Raw genomic sequence first — 26,994 nt, 5'->3', positions numbered from 1 at the left:
CTTCTCAAGTTTCTCTGAATTTTTAATATATGTTTGATTTACCTTTCCAGTCTCATCTCCTCTTACTCTCCTATACGAACCCTCTTGTTAGTGGGCATTGAAGGGGTTACCCACTAATAGGGTTAGGGTTGCTCTGGAGACCCCAAAATACCAACACTCCGGGTCCTGCCAAATGAATTGGACTCAAGTCTACTCAGCCAAAGAAAAGTAAAATTTATTAAAAATTTGCTTCCATTAGACACAGAGTAAGTCTGTGCTAGGTCATTCTATGGTGCTCTCACTATTCTATGGCACTCTCACTATTCTATGGCATTCTATGGCGCTCTCACACTTCCATGGTGCTCTCACACCACATGGTGTGAGATGGGGTCTTATATACAGAAGGTTGTGGGAGGAATCTGGGGGTGATCTAGAGGAGGAGTTTGGGTAGGGTCTTCAGGAGGAGTTAATGGGGTCAAGAGTGATTAAGGGTGGGAAGTAGAGGAGGCTACAGACAATGGTGGGCTAGGCAAGTTCAAGGGTGATTTGATATTTTGATAGGCTCTAGGGTGGGAAGTAGATGAACAATGGGGGGCTAGGCTAGTAACTAGGCTAGAGTTAGTAGTTAATAGTTAGTAACTAGGGTAGAGGTCTGGGCCCAGCCACAATGTAAGGCTTATTGTCTCATGCAAATGCCTCATCAAATGAGACAATTTAATCAAGAGTCCAAGGGAGGTTCCCAGAACCTGTACCTCAAGGACTCAAGGAGAGCTTTAGGAAGAGCCCTTTGGCAACTGTTGTAGGCAATGCATGGGAGAGGGTCAACAAGGTAGTAAAGTAGCATTTATTAAATACCTACTATGAACTAGGAATATAGTGCTACTCCCTGAGGATATCAAAACAAAACAAAACTCCCTGCTTCTTCAAGGGAAGAAAACTCGGAAAGTATTGTGTACAAACAAGATACATACAGGATAAAGTGGGGGTAAGAAGGCTTTAAGATTAAAGAGGACTAGGAAGGGCTTTCTGCAAAAAGTGGGACTGCAGCTAAAGGAAACCAGGGAAGCTGGGAGGCAGAAATGGGGAGGAAAAGAGTTCCAGGCAAGGGGCTGGGCAGAGAGGACAGCTGGAAAAAAAACTCTTGGTGTCTGCAAATGGAATCATAGAGGAGGTCAGTGTCACTGGATGGCAAAGTATGTGGTGGAGGAGGGAGGGAAGTGTAAGAAAACTGGAAAAGAGGGGCAAGTAACAAAAGGGCTTTGTATGCCAAAGGGAGGATCTTGTAGGAAGGGGCTATTTGAAATAGACCTACTTTTTAATTCCAGTGGTTTCCCCTTTAAATTTTCTATTTATTTTGTAGATAGCTTGCTTAGTATATATTTGTTTGCATGTTGTCTCCCCCATTAGACTGTAAGATCCTTGAGGGCAGGGACAGTCTTTTGCCTCTTTTTGTATTTCTAGCGCTTGGCACAGTTTGCCAGGAAAGTAGTAGGCACTTAATGTTACTTGAAAGAATCAATGAATAAATGAGAAAGCATCTATCTAATCTATCCATTCATCTTGCTCATTTATGTATCTATCTAATCTGTGCATCTATTTCCATCTCCGCTTTAGGATGATATTGCAAAAGTCTAGGTGGCTTCTGTGAACAGGGAGGATGGGACGGACGAAAAAAAAAACGCTGTGGAAGTAGAAGCAAGACCTGTATATGTGGGGTAATAGTGAGGGCTGGTACCCTCAAGAGCGATAAGGAAGCTTGGGATTAGTTTGGGGGAAAAGATGAGGGGCTCAGTTTTGGACACCGCGAGCTTGAGTCGCCTGCGGTACTTCCTGTGGATGAGGTTCCCAGACTGGGGCTGGCAGTGACTTATCGATGCTTCCCTAAGATCCTTCCAGCCCTGACACAATTCCCCTTATTCAGCTAGAACGAAATCCTGCTTTATAACATACAAAAGCTCAGTCGGTGGGGCAGGCAGGCCAGGAACATAACGCCAATAAAGCATCACTCCCAGATCCCAGTCTCTCCATTCCTCCCAGCGCTTTCCTCCTCCCAACTCTCCCTTTAGCCGGCAAACTCTAAAACCCGGGTGAGCCGCGCCCGGGTGTCCCCGAGCCGCCCGGGCGCCAGATGCTGCAGTGCAGGTGGCATCGGCGGCTCGAGCGAAAAGAGATACGTCTTCCGCTACCGCGGCCGGAAGTGCTCCTCTCCTGGGCGGAGCTACAGCTCCCTCCTCCGAAAGATGGCGGCGCCCGTGATGGAGACGTGTCACGTGTTCTGCAGCGCGAACCGGGCGCGGGGCGCCGTGCGCTGGGACCTTGCACCCGGGGGCCTCCTGGCTTTCGGCTCCTGCTGCTCTGTGGTCCTCTACGAGCCGCAGGTGAGAGAGAGCGCGCCCCCACCACTCACCTGGTTCCCCCTCCCCGAGGTCCGTCCCCTTCCCCCCTCCAGCTCAGTTTATTTCTGCTGACACGTTTGAAGCACCTACCGTGTGCGCCGCTGTTAGGGCCGGCGCTGGACCTTGGAGGAGCCTCCGCCGCCTTCCCGGTCTTCTGCTTCGAGTGTTTTCCCGACATCTTTGCGGCTTCCCCGCAGCCCCTCGGCTGCGCCTCCCGTGGCCGTGAAGCATCCAGGAGCATGCCGTTGTTGGAGGCCCGGGCATTTCAGCCCTCCTGCTGCTAGTGTGGACGCAATTTGAATTATTGCAAGTGCCGTGCAGTTCCTCAAAGACGGCGCAGTCTACTTTCATCTTTTATTTTTGAACTTAGCTCATTGTTCATTTCTAGTGCTTTTCCAGTGATGTATGCGCTTATGACTTGCTCATTTTGTTTCGTGTCATGATTTGGATAGTAGGCATTCTTTAGCCACTTGACTCCCTGTGCAGCTTGGAATCGGTGGTCAGCACTTAAAAGGCGGCCTTCTCCTTCCCCCCAGTCTCCTCCCTCCTCCCCATTTCTTCCCAGTTTGCCTGTCTTCAACACTTTTCCCCTTCCCCATATTTTGAGTCCTGATTCCAGCCACTGAGTGGGTTGACCTGCTGTTTCACAAATACTGGATGTCCAGTTATTTGAGCTTTCCTGTTGCCACTGTTAGGCAATCCTTGTTTAATTTTTTAAAAATTGATTTCCTATCTTCTTACAGCTATTGTTTCAAACTTTGCCAGTTCCATTCTTTCTGAGTACCTTGGGCTAGTCACAGCCTCAGTTCTTTAAACCCGTTTTCTCCAACTTACCTCTTAATGATTTAGGCCTTGCCTAAACCTTTTTCCTGTCCATAATTTACTAGTTTTTTTTTTACTTTCTTTTGACTGCTGTTGTCAGCTTTCAAACATGCCTAAGTTTTCCCTAGCTTTGATACCTGAATAATTTCATTGGTTGTGAATAGCCCCTTCACTGATAATAATAATAATATTATGTATATAGCACATATATTCCAGGCACTATGCTAAGTGTTTTACAATTATTATTCTATTTGATTTTCACAACAACCCTGGAAGTTAGTTGCTATTATCATTTCCATTTTGGAGATGAGGAACCTGAAGCAAAGAGAGGTAGATTATGTGATTTGCCCAGGGGTTACACAGCTAGTAAGTGTCTGAGGCTGGATTTGAATTCATAAAGATGAATTTTCCTGATTCCAAGCTCAGTGCTCTATCCACTGTGCCACATAGCTGTCAAATACCAAACCTGAAGTCAGGAAGACCTGAGTTCAAGTTTGGTTTCTGACACGAGCACGTCATTTCACCCTGTTTGCCTCAGCTTCCTCATTTGTAAAATGAGCTGGAAAAGAAACCATTCCAGTATCTTTGCCAAGAAAACACCCAATGGGGTTACAAAGAGTCAACAGGACTAAGAATGTTAAACAGTAGCAGAAGGCTACCTCAGGTTTGAGATACGCTGTAGGTTTGAATTCCTAAACCTATGTAGCTCCTGAGCCCAAAGTAACACATTTACCTTGGAGTAGTCATAAAGAGGTCAAAGCTCCAAGCAAAGACATTGAACTGGCATAGAAAGAAATTATGAAACAAAATATCTTACCCATAAAGCTGGCATGTAGTCTCCTACTGATACACCCAGGATAAGTGGGGAGAGTGGCCACACATAGAAGTTACAAGCAGAGAGGCTTATGTGATCAAGAACAGCTTTTGCTTCTGATGCTAGAAAGCCAAAGATGTCTTTGCACTGCTCATTTCATCTTCATTCTCTTTTCTCCTGCTCTGCTGGATGATAACGTGGCTGTAGTCTTTGCTGTTGGTTTCTGTCTCAGCCAAAATCTTCAACCTGTGAGGGAACTCTCAAAATTGGTACTATCTTGGTCATATCTTTACTCTTGTTAAAAGGTTAGATTCCAGGATCATGCTGTGTAGAAAATTCAGGATACAAATTTCTCTATACACAGAAGGTTGGGATTCAGGAAAGCAGTGTTCTTGAATTTCTCAAACACATCTCTCCTGGCTATATGCTTCTGATTACTGCTTCTGGTTGGGCAAGTAGGAGATAGGAAGAAATCTCCCACCCTTGCTGTTCTTCAGGAAAGGTGCAAGTGGAAAAGTAAAGAGCAAGTATTCAAGAGTTGAATCCATCCTCTAGGACAGACTCCTAAGAGTTCAGCATCTCAGCTTGCTTTTTAAAGACCTAGAGATGATTGATGCTCAGCCAGCCAACATGTCCTTTTGTTCTATCCATTTTTTTCATCCCATGGTAGTTGCTTTATAATGCTATCTTTTTTAGGAAACTGTTTTGTACTCTATTATCAGGTTGTTTAGGAAAACTCCCTGATTTATTTAGGGACTGCCCTGATCTACTTCCTCTACATATACACTGAAGAATCTTGTATGATCTTACTACATTAATGGGAGACTGTTGTAACAATAATGAGTCTTTAAAGAAGGGCTTCTTAAACTTTTTTTGTTTCATGGATACTTTTTGGCAGTCTAGAGAAGCTTATAGATCCCTTCTAGGGTAAAAAGAGGAGAGAAAGGAAAGGGAAGGGAACAAGCATCTATACAATGCCTAAATACTGTGTGCTAGGCATGGTGTTAAGCCCTTTACAAATATTTTCTCATGATCCTCTTAGCAATTCTGGGAGGTAGGTGCTATGTTGCTATTATCCTCATTTTACAGTTAAGTAAATGAGTATCTTAGGCAGATTTGAACTCAGGACCTCCTGATTCCAGGCTTAGTGCTCTATCCAGTATTCCACTTAGCAGCTCTATCCCTTATATAAGAAGGGAGGGGGAGAGGAGAGTGGAATTAGGGAGGTTAGTTAGGAAATTGTTGAAGTAATTCTGATATGAAAGGATAGAATCAAATGGTAATAATGAGAACATAAAGAAATAGACAACTACAATAATCAGAATTTGAAGGAATATATGATAGAAATTGGTGACTGAATATGAGAGATGAAAAGGAGATTCACAGAATCACACTAAGTAGAAAAATAATCTCCTCTACAATATACATAATAAGTAGTAAGCTAGCCTTTGCTTGAAGCTATCCAGTGAACAGGAACCCACCATCTCCTGAAATTGGCCATTCTGCTCAAGAACTCCCAAAACTTAAACACTGGGTAATTAAAAGAAAGATGTATATAGAGAGGAAAGTTTGGAGGATAATTAGGGTTTTGGTGGGAATAGATATGCTTGCTTCTGGACATGTGTTCAAAGTGAAGATATATCCAAGTGAAAATATCCATTAGGCACCTGGAGTACAAGACTGGAATTCAGGGATATCTTAGAGTTACAGGTTTAAGAGTTATCAGCAAAAACTGATCAGTTGATAGTTAATAATGAGGGATGGGGGTGGCTAGGTGGTACAGTGACTAGAGCATCGGCCCTGGAGTCAGGAAGACCAGACTTCAAATCTGGCCTCAGACACTTAACACTTACTAACCATGTGACCTTGGGCAAGTCACTTAACCCCAATTTGTCCTGCCTTCCCCCTTCCAAAAAGCAAAAAAAATAAATTTTTTAAATTAAAAAAAAAAGAAAGTATGAGGGATGAACTCCCCAAGGGAGAAAGGAAATATGGGAATCTCACAGTATGAAAAAACAACTGTACCTAAAGTCAGCTGCCTTGGGTTGGCATCCTGCCTCTAATACTAGCCATTTCCACTATGTCTGCACCAACCCATTTCCTCATCTATAAAATAACAATAACAACTGTCTCCTTCAAAGTGTTGTGGTAAGGAAAATATGTAAAAATAAACCACTGTATAAAAGGCAGCTATTATTAGGTGAATCACCAAGATGTTACTTTGAGCACTGGGCAGTTATGGAGAGTCTGTCCTTAGGTAGAGTTGTTTGTGGCTCTCCAGAAGCAATATGGTAAACCTAAAGTTTTTTTTTTTTAATAATAAACTTGATAGTCATCAGCAAACATGAAATTTCCATATGCAAAGGATAGAAAAAGACTACATATGTTACTGTGAATTTACTATGTATAGCTTTAAAGAAAAGTATATATCAACTTTAATATGATAGTGGCAACACTACTCTTCTTGTTTGTATTCCCTTCTGAATATCCTGCTCTCCTGTGTATAATTTTATGTTTTATTGATGCTATTTCTTTTTTTTAATCCCTATCACTACTTGCCCCCCTTTTCTACCACCTCTTTTTTTTTCCCAAATGCTTTATTAACTTCTGATTTACATCATTCAGTTCTGCCAGATTTTGAGTTACAAATTTTCTCCCCATTTTTCCCCTACCCACCGCCCCAAAATAGCAGTCCCATAGGATATCCCCTCCTCCAATCTGCTCTCCCATATTTTCTCCCATACCCCTTTCGACTTTTCCAGTGGATCTCTATGCTCCAGTGCCTGTATATCTTATTTCCCAATTACATGTAAAATAGTATTAATAATAGTATATGTATTTGAATATTTGATTTTAAAACTTTGAATTCCAGATTCATTCCCTTCCTCCTTTGTCACCCACCCTTACTGGGAAGATAAGCAGTTCAGTACAGGATGTACATGTGTGTCTAATGCAAAACAGTAACATAGTAGATATATTGTAAAAGACTGACTATATTTCCCTCCCTCCTACCCCATCTCCCACTTGTTCTATTCTCTACTTTGATCCTATCCCTTTTCAAAAGTGAGTGCTTCCAACTTCCCTCCCCCCCCAGCCTGCCCTCCCTTCCATCATCTCCCCTCTCATCCCCTTCCCCCTACTCTCCTGGAGGGTGAGATCCCCTATTTAGTGTGTATTTCACTCCCTCCTCAAGCCAAATTCAATGGGAATAAGGTTGACCCATTCCCTTTTGCCTTCCTATTCTTCCCCTCCATTGTAACCATTTTCCCTTGCCTCTTCTGTATGAGATAGTTTACCCCATTCTCTCTCTCCCCATCTCTTCTCATTATATTCCTCTCTCACCTCTTAATTTCACCTTTTAAGTATCATCCCTTCCTATTAAATTGGTCCTGTGCCCTCTATCTATGTACCCCTGTAAGTATATATACACACATTTACATATGTATTCATATACCCTCATATAGACACACACACACATATTCCCTTCAACTACTGAGAAAAGTTTCATAAGTTACAATTATTGTTTTTCCATGTAGAAATGTTAATAGTTCAACTTTGATAAGTTCCTTATGATTTCTTTTCCCTGTGTACCTTCTCATGCTTCTCTTGCTTCTTGTATCTGAATGTCAAATTTTCTATTCAACTCTGTTTTTTTCAGCAAGAATGCTTGAAAGTCCTCTATTCCACTGAATGACTATATTTTCCCCTAAAACATGATAGTTTTGCTGGGTAGATGACTCTTGGTTCTAATCCCAGCTCCTTTGTCCTCTGGAATATCATATTCCAAGTAGAAGCTGCCAGATCCTGGGTTATCCTGATTGTGTTTCCACAATATTCAAATTGTTTCTTCCTGGCTGCTTGTAATATTCTCTCCTTAATCTGGGAATTCCGGAACCTGGCTATAATATTCCTAGGAGTTTTCTTTTGGGGATCTTTTTCAGGAGGTGATTGGTGGATTCTTTCAACCTCTATTTTGCCCTCTGTTTCTAAAACATCAGGGCAGTTTTCTTTGAGAACTTCCTGGAGGATGATTTCTAGGTTCTTACTTTGATCATGGCTTTCAGGTAGTCCAATAATTTTTAAATTATCTCTGCTGGATCTATTTTCCAGGTCAGTGGTTTTTCCCATGAGATATTTCATGGATCTGTTTAACAGCATCTTGATTTCTCATAAATTCATTAGCTTCCATTTGCTCCAGTCTAATTCTGAAACCATGATTCTCCTCATTGAGCTTTTGAGATTCTTTTTCCATCTGGCAAATTCGGCTTTTTAAGGCATTCTTCTCCTCATTGCCTTTTTGAGCCTCTTTTGCCATTTGAGTCAGTCTGTTTTTTAAAATGTTATTTTCCTCAGTCAGGCTGTTGACTCTCATTTCATAATTTTCTTGAATCGTTCTCATTTCTATTCCCAATTTTTCCTCCACTTCTCTTATCTGCTTCTTAAGGTCCTCTATGGCCTATAACCAGCTCTTATTTTCCTTTGAAGCTTTTGGTGCAGGAGTTCTGACTTCACCGTCTTCCTCCTGTTCCGTGCTTTGCTCCTTTTTGTCCCCAAAATAGGAGTCTAATGTTGGAATTTTCTGTCTGCTTTGTGTCCTTTGCCTGGTCATTTCGCCCCTCAGTCACTTGACCCCTGGGCTTTTTGCCACAGTAGGACTCTGCCACCAGACAGGGGAGCTTTCGTTCCAAATGCTGGGGTTTTCTTGGTTGCTGGAGGTATTAGATGGGTGCCCTTTCTGAAGCCTCCACACGCTCTGGCAAGCTGGACGTGCACCCCAGGACCTCCACCCTAGACTGCAATCCAGATCCAAGCAGGTAAAAGCAAGAGTGATTCCCCCTCAGACTGGTGCTTGGTTCCCCTATACTCTGCAGGCCAGGAGCTGAAGCTGCCATGTGGCACTGGCTGGCTGTGCCGGTGTCTCAGCGGCTTCTCGCCCCAGGGGCAAAAGCCAATGCACTCCCACTTACTGGATCCCAAAGTCCAGACTGCACTGACCTCTCACTTTGTCCTTCTCATCTATATGTTGATAAATCTGGAAATGGCCACAGCTGCTGCTGATCTGGAGACCCTCCAGCCGGCTGCTGGTCAGGCCCGCCCTGGGGCTAAAGCCTCCCAGCAGGGCTGCGCTCAGCTCCGATTCCTGCCGGCCTGCTGGGCTGTCCTCAGCAGGAGGTTAGCTTCTCTGTGTCATTTTGTGGGTTCTGCAGCTCCAAAGTTTGTTTAGAGTCCCCTTTATATGGATTGGGGAAGGTGGAAGCTGGAGCTGCGGGGAGGTCCTGCTTCTACTCTGCCATCTTGGCTCTGCCCCCTCTACCACCTCTTTTGCAGTAAAAGTGTTCCTTCCCTTGAAAAAAGAAACTATAGTCAAGCAGAAAAAATTTGATTTGTACTGGTCATGTCTGAAGATATGTACCTCATTCTGTACCAGTAGCACATTACCTCTCTGTCAAGAGGCTGGACACATATTTCATCAGTGTTCTGGAGTCATGACTTGTCATTGTTTTGGTTACAGTACCTATGCCTTTCAAAGTTGTCCTTTACAATGTGGCAGTCAAAAATAGTAATTGTTCACAAGTTGTGGTATATGAATGTAATGGAATACTATTGTGCTATAAGGAATGATGAGCAGGTGGATATCAAAAAACCTGGAAAGACTTCCTGAATTGATGTTGAGTGAAGTAGGCAGAACCAGAACATTGTACATACCGTGTTTCCCCGATAATAAGACCTATCCCGAAAATAAGCCCTCCCCTTACTGTGTAAGATTCCTCTAAAATAAGCCCCCCCTGAAAATAAGCCCTATTGAGATTGCTACTGTAGTGAAGGTGATCCCCTGCGCTACATGCTACATTACGGTACCCTCTGTATGCACCGTTCCCCCCCCCCTGGGTGAAATGCACGCCGTGCTCCGAGCTGGATCCAATCAGAGCTTCCGCAGTGAGCGCGTCATCCTGTTCTTCCCCAGTGATTTGCTTGCTGGCGCCATTGAGAGCAGTGCCGCGGAGGAGAGCTGAGGCAGGACAATATAAAAACCCGGTATGTAAGCGGGAGTGAGGGGGCATGATGGAGGATAAAAAGGGCATGATGGAGGAAAAAAGAAGAACTCAGGGGGCATGACGGAGTGAAAAGAAGGACTGATGGTCATAATTTTATTATTCTGTCTGTTTTGACCCCCAGACATGAGTACAAAAGGGAAGAGCTATACTGTAGAGTATAAGAAAGCAATTGTAGAGGAGTCACATGGCAAGAATCTTGCAGTTTTCTGTAAAGAAAAACTTTTGGATCTTCGAATGGTCAGAAAATGGAGAGCAGATTATAATAACCTCAATCAACAGGTGGATGAGGGAAAAGGGAAAAAGCGCAGGTCTGGATCAGGTTGGCAGCCCTTATATCCTGACTTGGAGATCCTCATTGGTGAATGGATTGCTGACAGGAGAGCAAAGGCCTTGGTTGTGCGCAGGGCTGATATTCAAGCATTTGCCCTTTCAATGGCACCAGAGTTTGAAATGGTCTCAGAAGGATTCAAAGCATCACAACACTGGTTGGACGGTTTCCTTCAACGGTATGAACTGTCCCTAAGAAGATCAACAACACTGTTTAAGCTGGAAGATGCTGAAGTTATTAAACGTGCACTTGCATTCAAGTCCTTTATTGATAGGATCGACATTTCCAAGTACCAAACCTGCAATATGATTGCTATGGATTAAACTGCAGTGTTTATGGGACAAGGATCTCAAACAACAATTCATCACAGGGGTGCAACGTCAATCTACATTCCCACCACTGGCTATGAAAGTGCAAGGGTCACCTGTGTTTTGGCAATTCGTTTGGATGGAAAGAAAGCCACACCTCTAATCATCAGTAAGGGCAAGAAAAATAAGATTGAACGTGTATCTGGCATTTACATTCTCAAAACCGAAAAAGCCTGGTGTACACAAGCCGTTATAAGAAAGTGGGTTGATTTAATGCTGCCACTTGTTATGCGAGGTAACCAAAGAGGTCTGATAGTCTGGGATTCAGCCAGCACTCACTGTGCTAAAGAAATGAAGAACTTCTTTGCAGAGAGAAGAATAGATCAAGTAATGATTCCTGCAGGAATGACTGCCTATCTCCAGACCCTTGATATTGCAATAAACAAGCCATTCAAGGACCATTTGCGCATGGAAGTCAATGACTACATTGAAAATAGAATGGAAAGAAATCAGCGTGGAAACTTTGTGAAGCCCTGTCTGCAAGAAGTCGTGACTTGGGTGAAGAAGTCATGGGATAAAATTACTGACAGCTGCGTCGCCAAGGCACTACAAGCAGGTTACCTGGACAAGACATATTCATTTAAAGAGAGCTATATTGCTGGACATGACAGATTGGGTCCACTTCTTCTGAAGGAAATGGAGGCGCAAGACATCCAGGACGGAATTCAGGGTATGGACACTTAGGACGATGTTGTTGAAGAAGATGACATGATCATTATTAATTAAAGGTACATTTTTTTTGTTCACATTTACTTGTTTATTAAAATTGCTGTCAATATTCATTAAAATAAGTCCTCCCATGAAAATAAGCCCTTTGGTGTTTTTCTGTCCAAAAAAATAATAAGACAGTGTCTTATTATCGGGGAAACACGGTAGTACAGCGACATTGTGTAATGATCAGCTTTGATAGATTCGGCTCTTCTTAGCAATACAATGATCTAAGAAAATTCTGAAAGACTTATGGAAAGTGCTGTCCACATATGGAGAAAGAACTATGGAGTGTGAATACAGATTAAATCATTCTATTTTTATTTTTGTTGTTTTTTTCTTTCTTTGACATTTTTCCCTTTTCTCATTCTTTTTTCACAACATGACTAATGTGGAAATGTGTTTAATATGCTTGTACGTATGTAACCTGTATCAGATTGCTTGCTGTCTTGGGGGAAGACTGAGAGAAAAAAATTAAAATTAAAATCTTACAAAAACGAATGTTGAAGACTATCTTTACATGTAATTGGAAAAAAAATACTATTCGGTGGAGGGAATAAAAGAAAAAACCCCACAGTAGTTGTTCTCCAAGTTCCTCTGGTTTGACTGACTTCATTATGCATCAGTTCATACAAGTTTTCTCAGGTTACTATGAATCTTTCCCTTTAATTTTTTCTTATGGAGCAATAATATTTCATTTCATTCATATACCATAATTTGTTCAGCCATTTGTTATAGGAATGGGAATCTGAAGATCTTCCCTGCCCCTTGGCCCTTTGATAGACTTAAGTGACTCTGAGAACCTTCCCTGATTTGAAAATATACTCTGCCCCCTAATAGGCTGAATGTGGTCACATGGAGCCTGTGGGGGAGGCTTGTTTTTCAGGAATTCCCACACCTTGTTACTTTGTGATCAGGCAGTGGTCAAGAGGGTTGTGACATTCTCAGATCCAGGAGAAGGCTATATATACCCTGATGTGAGGTTTTGCTTTGGGGTTCCCTTTCGGAAGAGTTGTATGATTTGTCCAGATGAGACTTTGGGCAGCCATTGAGCCCCCTAGTTTTGAAAACCCAGACGTTGGCGCTTCCCTCTCTGGTAACTAACTAGGTATGGATGTAATGGTCAGAAAGCTAGAAGCCCTGTCTGTTGGTATGTTTCTCTACTTGTAACTTCTGCTTATAACTTCTGCTTGTATTCTATTTATATTCTCTGAAGTTCAGGGTGTTGATTTTTTCCCCTGAACTAGGTAAATGATATATGTTTGATTAAAGTAAGATTGTTAACCCATTTTGAGTTGCTTTCCACTAGAAAAGCTTATCTAAGACAGCCATCCTGGGTATGCTAGGGTGCTTGCTGCTATACCATTTTTTCAATCAACACTTTGTCACTTTGTTTACATTTCTTTGTTACAATAAAAAGTACTGACTTTTAGTATTTTTGTACATATCCCTTTTCTTCTTTGATCTTTTTGAAGTACAGGCATAATGATGTAACTAGCAATTGCTGTCCCTCTTCTCCCTCTTACCTTCCACTCCTCTTCTTCTTATCCTCAGTTATTTGGGGCAAAAGAAAAAGAAAACCCTTGTAACAAATATGTGTGGTCAAGCAAAACAAATTTCCCTATTGTCTGTCTCTGAAAATATATGTCTTATTCTGCACCTTGGGTTTTGCCTCTCTGTCAACAAGGTTCTTACCATGTTTTATTATGGGTTCTGTGATATTATAGCTGGGCATTGGATTGATCTGAATTCATAAGTCTTCTTTACAATGTAGTTTTATTCTTTGTATTTATTTGCTCATTTATTTATTTTTTTTACTTATTTATTTATTGTTTTCAACATTCATTTCTACAAGATTTTGAGTTCCAGATTTTCTCCTCATCTTTCTCCTACTCCCTAGCCCAAGATGGCAAGCATACTGATTACCCCTTCCCCTAGTCTGCCCTCTCTTCTATTCCCCCTCCCCATCCACTTTACCTTCCTACCCCTTACTTTCTTGTAGGGCAAGATGGATTTCTATACCCCATTGCCTGTATATCTTATTTACCAGTTGCATGTAAAAACAATTTTTTTAATATTTGTTTTTAAAACTTTGAGTTCCAGATTCTCTCCTGTCTTCCCTCCTCACCCACCCCCACTGGGAAGACAAGCAATTCAATATAGGTTATATATTTGTAGTTATGCAGTTATATATATGCATTATATATGCTTTACACATATGCATATATAATGTAGTTATATAAAACATTTCCATAGTAGTCATGTTGTACAGCCCATGCAGGACTCTGCTCTGTTCCCAACCTGGTGTGATAGACCCTTCCTTTTAGCTTACCAGGCTGTCTTCAGCTGGAGATGTATTTCACTATCTCATTTTGTAGGTTCCATAGCTCTAAAATTTGTTTAGAGTCATTTTTTTACAGGTATTTGGAGGTGATGGGGAGATGAGCTCAAGCAAGTTTCTGCTTTTACTCTGCCATCTTGGCTCCACCCTATAATGCAATTTTTGTTCTCATACACACTTCATTTCCTACAATTTATACTCTATAAAACTTAATGCTTTAAAATATATACTACTTTATATTTTCTCTTAATTGTTCTTATGTATTAGTCTTAGATTTTAAGTGGATAGAAGTCAAAGGCCATAGCTTGGAACTCTTTGTATTCTCCACATGTTGCCTAACATGGTATAATTTATAAGGTAGATAATAAATATTTGCTCACTTAATGGTTGCATAAAACTTTCAAGAGAATCAGGGTCATCTGGTGTCATTTTCTGCTGTACCTGTTTTTTGACAAGATTTTTGGCATTATTGTGCTGATAAATGGGAGCAATTGAATTTGACTGAATTGTAACATATGGGAGGTAGTATGCTATTGAAGAGGCAGCTGGGTGGCTCAGTGAATAGAGTGCTGGGCCTGGAGTTAGGAAGATCCGAGTTCAGATCTGCCTCAGACATGCACTAGTTGTGTGACCCTGGGCAAGTCACTTAACCTGTGTTTGCTTTAATCCACTGGAGAAGGAAATGGCAAACTATTATCTTTGCCCAGAAAACCCCATGGTCTACAGGGTCAGGAAGAGTGTTCTACTAATGCTGCATCAATTCTGCAAGCTTTCCCTGAAACCATTCTTTGCATCATTTCTTACAGTACTGTAGAATTCTGTTACATTAATTTATTGTGATTTATTCAGCCATTGTTTAATTCTTGGGCACCCCTTTAGTTTCCAATTCTTTACTGCAACCAAAAGAGCTGCTATAAGTAATGCTGTACATATGGGTCCTTTTTCTCTTTCTTTGATCTCTTTGTTTCACAGTAGGTTTTGTTAAATTTTGGGTTTTTCCTTATCCTAGCATTGGTGTTCTTGGCTTTATCAAACATATGTTCTTATGTTCAATTAATTATTGGTGTTCCCAGTGAAGTGTTTTGTCTCTGATCATGCATTTAGGTATATCAGAGGCAGGGCTTAAGTCTTCTGAACTCATTTAATACACCATTGGGAGTACTATGATAAAAAATTATGTTTCCCTAGCCTCCAGGAGGTGCTCATAAGTGCCAGAGCTTCAGTAGAACTCAGGTCTTTTGACCACACATCTAACACTTTTCCCCCCTCATACCACATTTTATCATACCAGATGTTCTGGTGGCTGGTGTTATATTTATTGAACCTGGAAAAGTGTGTATTTTTGTCATTTATCATCTGGTTGCCAGAGTTTGGTTGTAAAACATAGTGTAAGGTGATCCAAGCTAATTTCCAAGGTAAAGTATCAGCCATAAAATAGCTTCATAGGGCTGGCTCCCATGAAGTTTGTTGCTGTATTGTTTTAGATTGAATTGTGATTCATGCATGAATTATTTAGGTTTAGTTTCTGTTAAGGAAGGGAAACCTATATGAAGTTATCCAACTTTGTAGCTGGGTAGTGATATCTTATGTTAGAGGGGAAAATTCTGATTTTGTTTAGGTCCAACCTTGAGCTATAAATTACTAATATCACTGTTTCCTTTCTCATAGAAAGCAGTTGTTATTAATACTCTTAATGGTCACACTGGTCGAATTAATTGTGTACAGTGGATTCAAAAACAGGATGACTGTAAGTATTAATTGGGTTCTTTAAAACTAGTTTGTTTGGATTCTTTTTTTCTTGATGAAACAAAATTGATTCTTAATTATCTTCCATATTCATCTTTAGACTGGTATGATACATGCTGTAAAAAGATCAGATTTTTACAGATTAAAAAACTCTAGTATACATATTACTAAAGTAATTATGAAATAATAATATAAACTTACACTAGCTTGGATATATCATGGGATGAATAGTTTAATATATGAAATGTCTTAAAGAATAAAGTAAAAACATCATAGGATCATATAACTAGAACCTTAGTGGTCATATAGCCCATTTCCTTTGTTTTGTACATTAAGAAATTGAAACTGAAGATAAGTTTTCTTTCAGGTACCTTTAGTAACCAAAGCTAAGCTAACAGAGGTTCTTAGGGGATCTCCATAAAGAAAAATTGAGAAGGAATGGAATGGAGCACAAAGAACACATTATCATTATGATCATCAAAAAATAGCTAATTTAGCAATACCCAGAATCTTAAATGAGAAAGCCTACAGTGTAGTCCTGACTCTACTACAAGGTAGCTGTGTGATCTTGGGCAAGCCCCATAACCTTTCCAAGTCCGAGTTTCCTAGTTTTTAAAATGAGAGGATTATTCTAGATAATCAATAAGGCCTCTTTTAGCAACTGCAGTTTATGATTCTCTCTTATAGTTAGCATATTCGTTTGTAACTGGAGCTTTTGAAATACTCATTTTTTCCCCTCAATGTTTTAAACATGTTTTCTGTAATTTGGTTTCATTGTGAATTAGTATAGTCTCTGGAGAAATTATAATGCAGCAATTTGAATACATTTGAATTTGAATATGGTTAGGATTCAGCTGGATTAATATGGTTTTGTTGTATTTATTTTAGTGACATTTTAAATCTACAATTTTTTTTTTTAGTTCAAACTTAGAGTTTTATTGGTATGGGAGAATTTCTAATGGGGAAACGCCATTTTCTGATGCAGGTATAATCTTAGAGTAGCCTGAGGACACTGAAAGGTTGTGATTTGCTCATGATTACTCTGCTAGTATGTGCCGAAGGTGAAACCTCCCTTCAGATCAGAACTCTTTCCAGTATGCCAAGCTGCTTCTCAAATGTACGATAGACACAGATTAGATCTACATATCTGTATTTGTGTATTCTTCTCCTAGTCTCCTTTCCAAAATGAGCTGCTACTTGTTAACAACAAAAACATGTGCAAACATTTTTAAACTATTTTATGAGTGATGTACCTGATTTTATGAAAAAAAAAAAAATATATATATATATAAGGGGAGAAGAAGGTAGGCTGCTCACCCTTAGTGAGTATGAGAAATAACAGTGTCTCCCTGGTGCCTATGGAATGTCAGGAAATCTAGGGGAAACCCCCAGCATGCTTATATAAGATTTAAAAAAGATTTGGACAAGAAATACTCAAGATGAGGACTGGATTGTATTTATTGTAACTGGTAGTATTAGTGAGATTACCCACACTGATGAGATTATAGATTGAGTGAAGCAGTAGTGTATTGTTGTATGGGCCTTAAATTTTTCACTTTGAATAATTTTCTAGCTATAGTATACTATAATACTGAATTTAACATATTAACATATGAATTTAGCAGTGATATATTATGTAGCAAATAATAGAATTCACCCAGTTATAATTTATCTTGTTCAGCTCCTGCAACAGAATTGATTTCTGGAGGATCAGATAATCAGATGATTCTTTGGGAGATACAAAAAAACCAGGTAAATAACCATGTTTTGAGTCTCTTTGTATATTTTTTTAAATCAGATCCATGACTTCATCAGTATAGGGAGCTCCCAGTGAGAAACTTCTTTTTTCCAATCCATCTTAAAGTCATAGTGGTTAGGGGATTTATCCAGAGTCACACAGCCTGTCAGAGGCAGGACTTGAACCCAGGTTTTCCTGACTCTAAGGCCAACTTCTACTCACTACACCATTTTGCTTCCCTTAGTGTCCTATATAGTTGTAAAAATATTCTGCTTTTGGGCGGCTAGGTGGTGCAGTGAATAGAGCACCAGCCCTGGAGTCAGGAGGACCTGGGTTCGGATCTGGCCTCAGACACTTAACACAAAAACTAGCCGTGTGACCTTGGGCAAGTCACTTAACCCCAATTGCCTTCCAAAAAGCAAAAAAAAAATTCTGCTTTTGCTGGTAATTTCATTCATGGCTTTTGTTTCTTCTAGTTTCTCTTGTTTTAAGTTTTCTGTGAGCTTCTTGATTCTTATGCACAGATAAGCCTCTTATAATTTTCATTGACCTCATAGCTTTCTTCACCCTAATCTCATACCTTTTTTCCATGTGATTGCAAACATCTTTCTGAATATCCAGTTATTTCAGAATGCTTTTCAAAATCTAGTTTGTCAAGCAAGTCTGTCTCCCTCTCTATTTATCAGAACCAAGTAGAAAGGGCCATGAGAGATTTTCACATTGTGTTTCCTTCTGCCAGGGATGTCAGGGTCCAGAGTGACTAGGCTCTGTGGTGTGGCTCATTTAGGAGGCACATATGGGCTGATTATTAAGGGTTTGTAGCTATTTCAGAAGGTTAGAAGATTGGGTAAAGCCCAAAACACCTTTTTGCCATTTTTGTCACTTTCCGTTCATCATATCCTTTAAGCCTTTTACTTGTTTTGGTTGGATTGTGAGAACAGAAAAGGAGCAAAATTCCTTTACTTGTATAACCATGGGATTTATTTGGTGTTGTCTATTTGCAGAACCCTGGAGTAGACAGAAAGTTTAGATTCAATAGTTCCCGATCTCTTGGCACTTATGGTCTTGGATATTGCAACACACAAATGCTGAGAGCTATAGTACACCATATTTTAGGATACATATATTGCATAGATAAATGGATAAGAGAGAGAATAAAAGGGGAAAGGCCTGTTAGGCTGTGGCACCAGGATGGGAGAGTGGTCATGAGGGTCTACATTAAAATGGTGGCCATGGGACTAATGAGGAGGCTGTCGAACTGAAATTCCACAGCAGTGTGATTGAATAGATGTGAGGGAGAGGTGAGGGAAATGGAGGAGTCACATATAAACCCAAGATTACGAACATGGGAGACTGAGTGAACATGAAGCCAGTCCAAGATGAAGTCAGAAGGAAGAGCAAGTTTAGGCAAAAGATAATGAGTTTAGTTTCAGGTGCTAGTGGTTTATCCAGTTGTAGGTGTGGGTTTGGAGTGCAGATGAAAGCTTAGTCGTGGAAATAGATGTTTGGTATTCATCTGTGTGAAGTTGTTGATTGGAGAGGTGAGAATGTGTGTTGGCAAAGATAAAATGACCTCCAGGACCGTCCTTGAGGGCAGACACAATCATCCATCTGTTCCTAGTACTAAAGTTTTAAGATTTTTTTAATCCTTAAAGAGTGGAGTTCTTTTTTTTTCTTTTTTTTGGAGGGGGGAAGACAGGACATTTGGAGTTGTGACTTGCCCAAGGTCACATGGCTAGTTTTATTGTTAAGTGTCTGAGGCTGGACTTGAACTCAGGTCCTCCTGACTCCAAGGCCAGTGCTCTATTCATTGTACCACCTAGCCATCCGAGTGGAGCTCTTTTTAACCAAGTAATTAAAGATGAAATTAGCAACACCATTTTTTTTTAAAAAGCAATCGGGGTTAAGTAACTTGCTCAAGGTTACACGGCCAGGTGTTTCTGGGTGGGTGCTAAGTGTCTGAGCCCAGGATTCGATCTCCAGGTCTTCTCAACAGTGGAGCTGGTGCTCTTACTTGCTGTGCTACCTGGCCACCCCTACAACACCATTTTGACATAATATTTTTTATCTTATTTCCCTCTTCCTTGTTTCTGTTGAGATGTCACCATTCTTTCAGTCACCCAGGCTCAAACCCTCAGAGTCCCCCTTGACTCTGCCTTCTCCTCTTCCTTTCTTCCCTTCCCTGCTGCATATAAAATCAGTGACAGTGTCTTACTTATTTGACCTCCACAGCATCCCTCAAAACTGCCCTCTTTCCTGCACTCAGAAGGCCACTACGTGAGTTCTAACCATCATTTCTCACTTGGAGGTCCCCTTAGTCTCCCTGCCCTCAGTCTGTCCTCTCTCATTTGTTCTCTACTCACCTCCCAAATTAATGTCTTCAAAGCATGGGTCTGATCAGGAGCCTCCAGTAGCTTCCTATTGCTTCTAGGATAAAATGGCAATTACTCCATTCAGCATTTAAAGCCTTCAGCAGTCTGGCTCCAACCTACCCTACCCTTCCAGATTACTGCACAGGAACTCCTCATCACACTCATCATGTTCTGGCTAAACTGGCCTCCTGCTGGTTTCTACACATGACCCTCCATGACTCTGCACAGGCTTTCCTTCCTCCAAGCCTGCTATGCTATCTCTCCTGTCCCTCTTCCTACGTGGGGACTATCCTATTTCCTCTGGTGCAGCTCCCATCCCCCTTTGTCTTTTTGTTTGCATTTTATACATATGCTGTATATGTTGTATTTCCTTATCTGTATTCATGTGGTTTTCCCTGAAAAGACTATAGGTTCTTTGAAGGAACTTGTCTTTGTTTCCCTGACTCCTAGGGCAGTGCTTGCACATAGTAGGTACTTAATTGCTTTTTCTTATTGTTGTAGCTTAAAGAAGTAACTCACTTCAAAGGCCATGAAGGTGCTGTTTGTGCTATCACTGCTGTTTACCAGAAGGATGCCTCAGGTATAGAATTATATCCACTTATAGTTTCTGCAGCTTCTGATTCTACAGTCCGAGTGTGGTCCAAGGTAGACACAGAAGGTAAGTAATGCTTCTTCATGTGTTATAAACTGATACTATAAAGAGAATAATTGATTATTAAATGAAAGGTAAGAGGAAGCAGTCAATAACAATATTTTCTAACATGTTTTATTTGGAATTCAAGTATTTCTTTTGAATTTTCTCAGTTTCTGTAAAGCTAAAGGAAATCCTTCTCAGTCTTTTTTCTTTGTCATTTCTTTTAATTTCATAATCAAATGTATTTGGTAACTGTAGCTTTTAAATTTGTAGAGTACTTTGACTAATATAATGGGAGGATTTGTGGAAGAACCATTGGACTAAAAGTTAGAAGACCTGCCTGGATTTTATTTTGTTTCTGATTTTTCATTATATTTAAATTTATTTTAAACTTAAATACAAAATAAGGAAAAAATTGCCATGTATACACAGAACATAAAAGAGGATTCACTATAAAACAATAAATTTCCATTTTAAGAAAACCTATATAATAAATAGTACACATTATTTTCAAAGCTGCCCAGCTTTTCTTTGCTTCCTTGTGTTTCCTTTTGTCTTCTGCCATGTACTTTCTACTTCATTTTTCCCCTCCCTCTTGCTACAGTTAATATACACATAGATGTTTATATGTATGCGTATACACATACACATCTATGAATATGTATATATGTCTGCTTTTTACACATATACATATACACAGATATCCATAAAAATGCACATATATACACATATACACTCTAAAACATATACATAAGTCTGTATTATGCTTATTTCCAGTTGTCATCTATTTTTTTGTAGGTGAATAGCATCTTCCTTCATAAGTCCAAGTCTTTCTATATTTTTCTAAATGCACCAGCTCATTATTTCTTACACCACAACAATGTTCTGTCCTAGACACATCTTACCTGAGAGATTGTGGAGGAGAGATTTTTCCCCAATTTTTCTGCATTACCTCAATTCTTGGGTGCACAGGTTTTATTTATGCTGGGAAATTTTAATTAAAAATAATCAGAATTATCCATTTTACACTTCGAACACTGTTTCACTTTATAATATGGTTTAAGGTCTGACACTACTGAATCTAGTTCCTTCACATCTTTTTCCCTTGGTTTTCTTGAAGTTCCTGACCCTCTGCTCTTCCAAATGAACCCTGTTCTTATTTTTTTTTGACTCAGTAAGATAATTTTTTAGTCATTTAATTGCAATAGTTTTACATAAATAGGTTAGCTAGGTAAAATTGTCATTTTAAAAATTCCATTAGCTTTACCTGCCCTTGCACAATAAATATTACTTTAGTTATTTAGATCTAACTTTGTATAAAAGGTATTTTGGGTTTATATTCATATCTGCCTGGATTTTAGACCTAGTACTGTCCTAAACTAGTTTAAATTTTTTTTGTTTGTAAGACAAAGATCATGATAGCTACTTTGCTGAATTCAGTGTTCCATACCTCCCCATCTTTCCACAGGCCATTACCCAGGCCTTAGAATGCACACCATCTTCATCTAAACTGCTTAGAATTCTGTGTTGTCCTTTGAGGATCAGCCTTTTGTTTCATCTTTCTCTCCTCCCCCCCCCCATTACTTTTCATTATATTTACTTATATTTTGTACACATGCATATTCTTTGAGGGCAAGGACTGTTTTGTGTTGTTCTCTTCAGAATCTAATGAAGCTATAGTAAATGCTTAATAAGTGTTTGTTGTCAATCGATTATGGAAGCCATATGCCAAGTATTGTAAAAAGTACTTTGGAAAAAGTATAAACTGCAACAGAAAAACAAACAAAATAGTAAATGGTATTTTCAAAGCAATTTTAATATTTTATTATGCTATTATATAGTTATTAAATATTAGCAAGTTAAAAGGGAAGTTAATTTACCTTACAGTTTAATATTTTCCTAGCCCACAGTTTTTCTGTAACCATTTTTTTTTTTGCCTTTTGGAGAGCAATTGGGGTTAAGTGACTTGCCCAAAGTCACACAGCTAGTAAGTGTGTCAAGTGTCTGAGGCTGGATTTGAACTCAGGTCCTCCTGACTCTATGGCCAGTGCTTTATTCACTGCCCCACCTAGCCACCTCACCATTTTTTTTTTTTAAGCAATCGGGGTTAAGTAAATCATTTTTTCATAGGTACAACTTTTAGGATTAAATTGTTTAGTTTCCAATAAGTTTTTAATCTGTCTTTCCATGGCCCTTTATTGCATATGATTTTTATTGCATCATGATCTGAGAATGATACATTTATTATTTCTGCCTGAATTGTGAGGTTTTTATGTCCTAGTACATGGTCAATTTTTGTGTATGTGCCATGTACCGCTGAGAAGAAGGTATATTCCTTTTTATCCCCATTCAGTTTTCTCCAGAGATCTATCATACCTACCCTCTCTAAAATTCTATTCACCTCTTTAACTTCTTTCTTGTTTATTTTGAGGTTGGATTTATCAAGTTCAGAGAGGGGGAGATTAAGGTCTCCCACTAGTATAGTTTTACTATCTATTTCTTCCTCTAATTCCCTTACCTTCTCCTCTAGGAATTTGGATGCTATACCACTTGGTGCATATATGTTAAGTAATAATATTGCTTCATTCTCGATGGTGCCTTTTAGCAGGATATAGTTTCCTTCCTTGTCTCTTTTAATTAGATCAATTTTTGCTTTTGTTTTATCTGAGATAAGGATTGCTACCCCTGCTATTTTTTTTTACTTTAACTGAGGCATGATATATTTTACTCCAGCCTTTTACCTTTACCCTATGTGTATCCCTCTTTTTTCAGATGTGTTTCTTGTAAACAGCATATTGTAGGATTATGATTTTTTACCCATTCTGCTATCCGCCTCCGTTTTATGGGAGAGTTCATTCCATTCACATTAACAGTTATGATTATTGTCTGTTTCTTTCCCTCCATCCTATTCCCTCCCCTGTTAATGCTTATATTTTTTCTCCCCTTCTCCCTTCCCCTCCTTAATAGTTTTCCTTTTGACCACCGCCTCCCTCAGTATTCCCTTATCAGCCCCTCTCCCTTTTCCTCCCCTTTCCCCTTACTTCTTCCCTCCCTACTAACCACCTTCCTCCCTTTCATAGCTCTTTCCCCTTCCTACTGCCTGTAGGATATTTTTATACTTAATGAAGTATGTTATTTCTTCTTTGCACCTACAGTGACAGGAACAAATCTCATGTGAAGCTCCTCTCCCTTCCCACTTTTCCTCTAATATGATACGTTTTATGTCTCTTCTCCATAGAGTCATATGCTTAACTGGTTGTTATTCCCTCTTTGCACCAGACTCAATGAGGGAAAACCTCATATGATACTCATCTCCCTCCCTTCTTTTCCTCTGCTATATTGTTTTTATGCCTCTTTGTGTGGCATAATTTACCCTTTTCCACTTCATTCATTCCTCTTCTTCCATTGTAGTCCTTTTGTAGCCCTTAATAAGATTTTTTTAAAATCATCATTTTGTGTAATTTATACTCATACCCTCTACTTGTCTATAAACAGTTTGCTCTTATTAAATAACAGGGTGTGTGTGTGTATATGTGTGTGTGTGTGTGTGTGTGTGTGTGTGTTTTCCTTGTTTACCTTTCTATGTCACTCTTGCATCTCGTAATTGAAAGTTTAATTTTCCATTGAGCTCTGGCTTTTTCATCAGGAAGGTCTGGAAATCTGTTATATCATTGAATGATATAACATCTCTTTGCCTGGAAGAATATGCTCAGTCTCTCTGGGTAGGTGATCCTTGGTTGTAACCTGAGCTCTTTTGTCTTGCGGAAAATTGAATTCCACTGCCTCTGATCATTCAGTGTAGAGGCTGCCAAATCCTGTGCGATCCTCACTGTGGTTCCTCGATATTTGAATTGTTTCTTTCTGGCCACTTGAAGTATTTTCTCTTTTACCTGGTAGTTCTTGAGTTTGGCCACAACATTTTGAGGACTTTTCAATTTGGTATCTCTTTCAGCAGGTGTCCGGTGGATTCTCTCGATTTCTATTTTACCCTCAGTTCTAGTATCGGCAATTTTCCTTAATGAACTCTTGGAAAATGTTGTCCAGGCTCATTTTTTTCATCATGACTTTCTGGTAGGCCTATGATTCTCAGGTTATCTCTCCTGGATCTGTTTTCCAGGTCAGTTATTTTATCTTTACGGTATTTTACCTCTTTTTTTTCTAATTTTTCATTCTTGTTGTTTTGTTTGACTAATTCTTGGTTCCTCATAGAGTTATTTGTTTCCATTTGGTTGATTCTAGTTTTTAGCAAATCATTTTCCTTGGTTAGTTTTTGGAGCTCCTTTTCCATATCATAAACTTTTCTTTTTAAGGAGCTGTTTTCTTCATTATAATGTTTTTCTAATTCTGCAATTTTGATTTTAAAAGAATTATTCATTTTGTCTTCTATCTCTCTCATTTGGTTTTCAAAGTTCCTTTTGAGCTTATCTAGGAGAGCTTTCTATGCTTGGGACCCATTCCGGTTGATGTTTCAGCTGTGCGTATGGAGTCCACATCGTCTCCCTCTGAGTTTGGATCCTTCCTCTGAGGATAGTAGGACTCCAGAGTCTTTGTAGTCTGTTTTCTACCAATTTTGAGGCAGGGCCCTATCCACACCCTTCCTCTAGGGATCCCAAGCCTTTACTGTTGAGGGTTTTGCCCTGGGGCAATAGTTACTATGTTTTCAGGGTCAGAGGGGGGAGGTTGGAGCAGGCTGGGTTCACTCTGCCATCCTGGTCCTTGGAGGTCCTAATAGGGGTTTTTTTTTTAAATTTCTGAGCTATGGAGTGGTAGCCCCAGGAGTATTTGCTGTCCTGGACAGGGGCCCTGCATTTGGTTCTTACCTTGTTCTTTCTAGTCCCAGACCTTTGGTGAAAGGCCTGGTAGTGGCCCTTGTGGTTGGTGGGATGACTTGCCCCCCTCATTTGTCAGGCCTCCTCTCAGCCTGCCCCTGCACACAGTGCTGTCACTTCCTGGCCTGCCCATCCGTAGGTACAACTTTTTTCACTTTTTGTATCACTTTTGTTCCAATATCATCAAATAATAGTATTAAATTACATAATCCTCATTTATCCATGTGTAGGTTATTCATTTTGTGAATAATTTCCACCACCATGCCAGATATCATTGTTGTTACAATGGATTTGTGGTCTCATCGATTTGGGAGTTTCCTCCAATGTTGCAGATTGTAGGCCTGTCCCTCCTGTGGGGCTCTTGTTCATAATCTCATAGTTTGCCACAGGGGATCCATTCAGTGGATTTCTCCTGCCATTGTGGAGGATACCAGTGGAACACCCTAACTGTCTACCTGTCATCCCTTCTTGCTGTGTGACTAGCCCATCTTCTCTTCCTATCATAAAATTCCTTGATGACATCTTTCATGCCTCTTCTTTCTCAGAATTTTCTCAGCAATTACTTGCCTGTATACATGCTGTTTTCCTTGAATAAAAATCTTCTTAGTTTTTCTCACTTTTTATTTGTTTCAGTCTGTTCACACCCACCATGGGCCTCTCCATTGCCCAAAGTATGATATTTATATTTAATTCTTTAGAGGCAATTGTATTCCATGTCATACTGCCATAATGCAACTCTGGTAGAATATTAATTTTGAAGAGATTGACTTTCATGGGAAGGATGGGGTCAGTAAAAGAGCTTTGCAGTTTCCTGAAAACAGTTTAACCCTCTCTCTTTCTCTGGTTCAACTCTTATTATTAATGATAATATTAATAAATCGAACATATAGCACTTTATGGTTTAGAAAGTACTTTTATATCCATTATCTGACATAATTCTCATAAGAATCCACTGAGGCAGACAGCAACAATATTAGTTTTGTTATACAGTTAAGAAAGTAATGGAATCAGTAGCTTCATGGATTATCCTTCCACCTGTTTATTATAGTCTGGCCTTCTTCATCCATCTAGTTTTTCCTGTTAGTAATTAGGGTGAAGTCTTTTGAGTCATTATGAATCTCATTTAGGCGGTTTTGCAGTATTGTGGGGTTGATGTATTTGGCATAATGTCATCCAAAAAAGAGCAACGTCTGGAAGACCTTATCTATAAATCCTTTTAAAATTTAGACATCATACATAATGGTGGAAAATAACTTTGGCAGTCATACATTTTCCTGTTTTCTGCCCTGCTTAGTGTTAGTAATCAGAGGGTTGTTGGAGAACTGTTTCTACTGTTACTGGCACAAACTCACACAGATAATAATTGACAAGATTCAGACTCAGGTCTTTCTTAATCAAAGTCCAGTGTTCTTTTTAAGATACCATACTACATCAGACCCCACACTGCCTCCTGTGTTTAACAGCTACTAGGTATCTTCTCCCTTCACTTAGGTAAAGCCTAGAGCCATCATCACTGATTAATACCCCATAGTGTTTAACAGCTGCTGTAAATAAATGTGAGTTTTTATAATTGTCAATCGTGCTTTTATTCTTAGGAAAATGCCTTCAGACCTTGCAGTTTGGAAGTGGGTTTATTTTGGATGTCTCCTTATCCTTTTTGCCTAATAGTATTGGTGAGTATCCTGCTGGTTATATGTAAAAGAGAAATAAGTTCTTATCTATTTCAGCTATGAAAAGACCTTTTAAAAGGCTTGATAAATAAATTTTACATTACACACACATACACTCACACTCACGCTCATACTTATATCCTAGCTCAAAGCCTTGAGTCTGAAATAATCTCTGCTTCTTCTTTTGGTTGTT

At 39.7% G+C, this 26,994-nt stretch overlaps 1 protein-coding gene across 2 annotated transcripts in view; it reads left to right on the top strand.

Moving 5' to 3' along the window:
- Positions 1-2,178: 2,178 nt before the first annotated feature.
- ELP2 (elongator acetyltransferase complex subunit 2) overlaps positions 2,179-26,994 on the top strand; it is a 71,370-nt gene continuing 46,554 nt past the window's right edge. For both annotated transcript variants that reach the window (XM_069075841.1, XM_069075832.1), the window contains exons 1-5: positions 2,179-2,357; positions 15,481-15,559; positions 17,240-17,310; positions 20,170-20,326; positions 26,727-26,804. In XM_069075841.1, the coding sequence (XP_068931942.1) occupies positions 2,220-2,357; positions 15,481-15,559; positions 17,240-17,310; positions 20,170-20,326; positions 26,727-26,804 (523 nt within the window). In that variant the 5' untranslated portion in view covers positions 2,179-2,219. The remainder of the gene's footprint in view (positions 2,358-15,480; positions 15,560-17,239; positions 17,311-20,169; positions 20,327-26,726; positions 26,805-26,994) is intronic.

This window comes from Petaurus breviceps, unplaced genomic scaffold (genome assembly GCF_028583685.1).
Source record: "Petaurus breviceps papuanus isolate PSGF00001 unplaced genomic scaffold, PetGlider_PUasm1.0 151, whole genome shotgun sequence".
Taxonomy (NCBI): Eukaryota; Metazoa; Chordata; class Mammalia; order Diprotodontia; family Petauridae; genus Petaurus; species Petaurus breviceps.
Note: the sequence above shows the minus strand (reverse complement) of the source record. Positions and strands in the feature narration are given on the sequence as shown.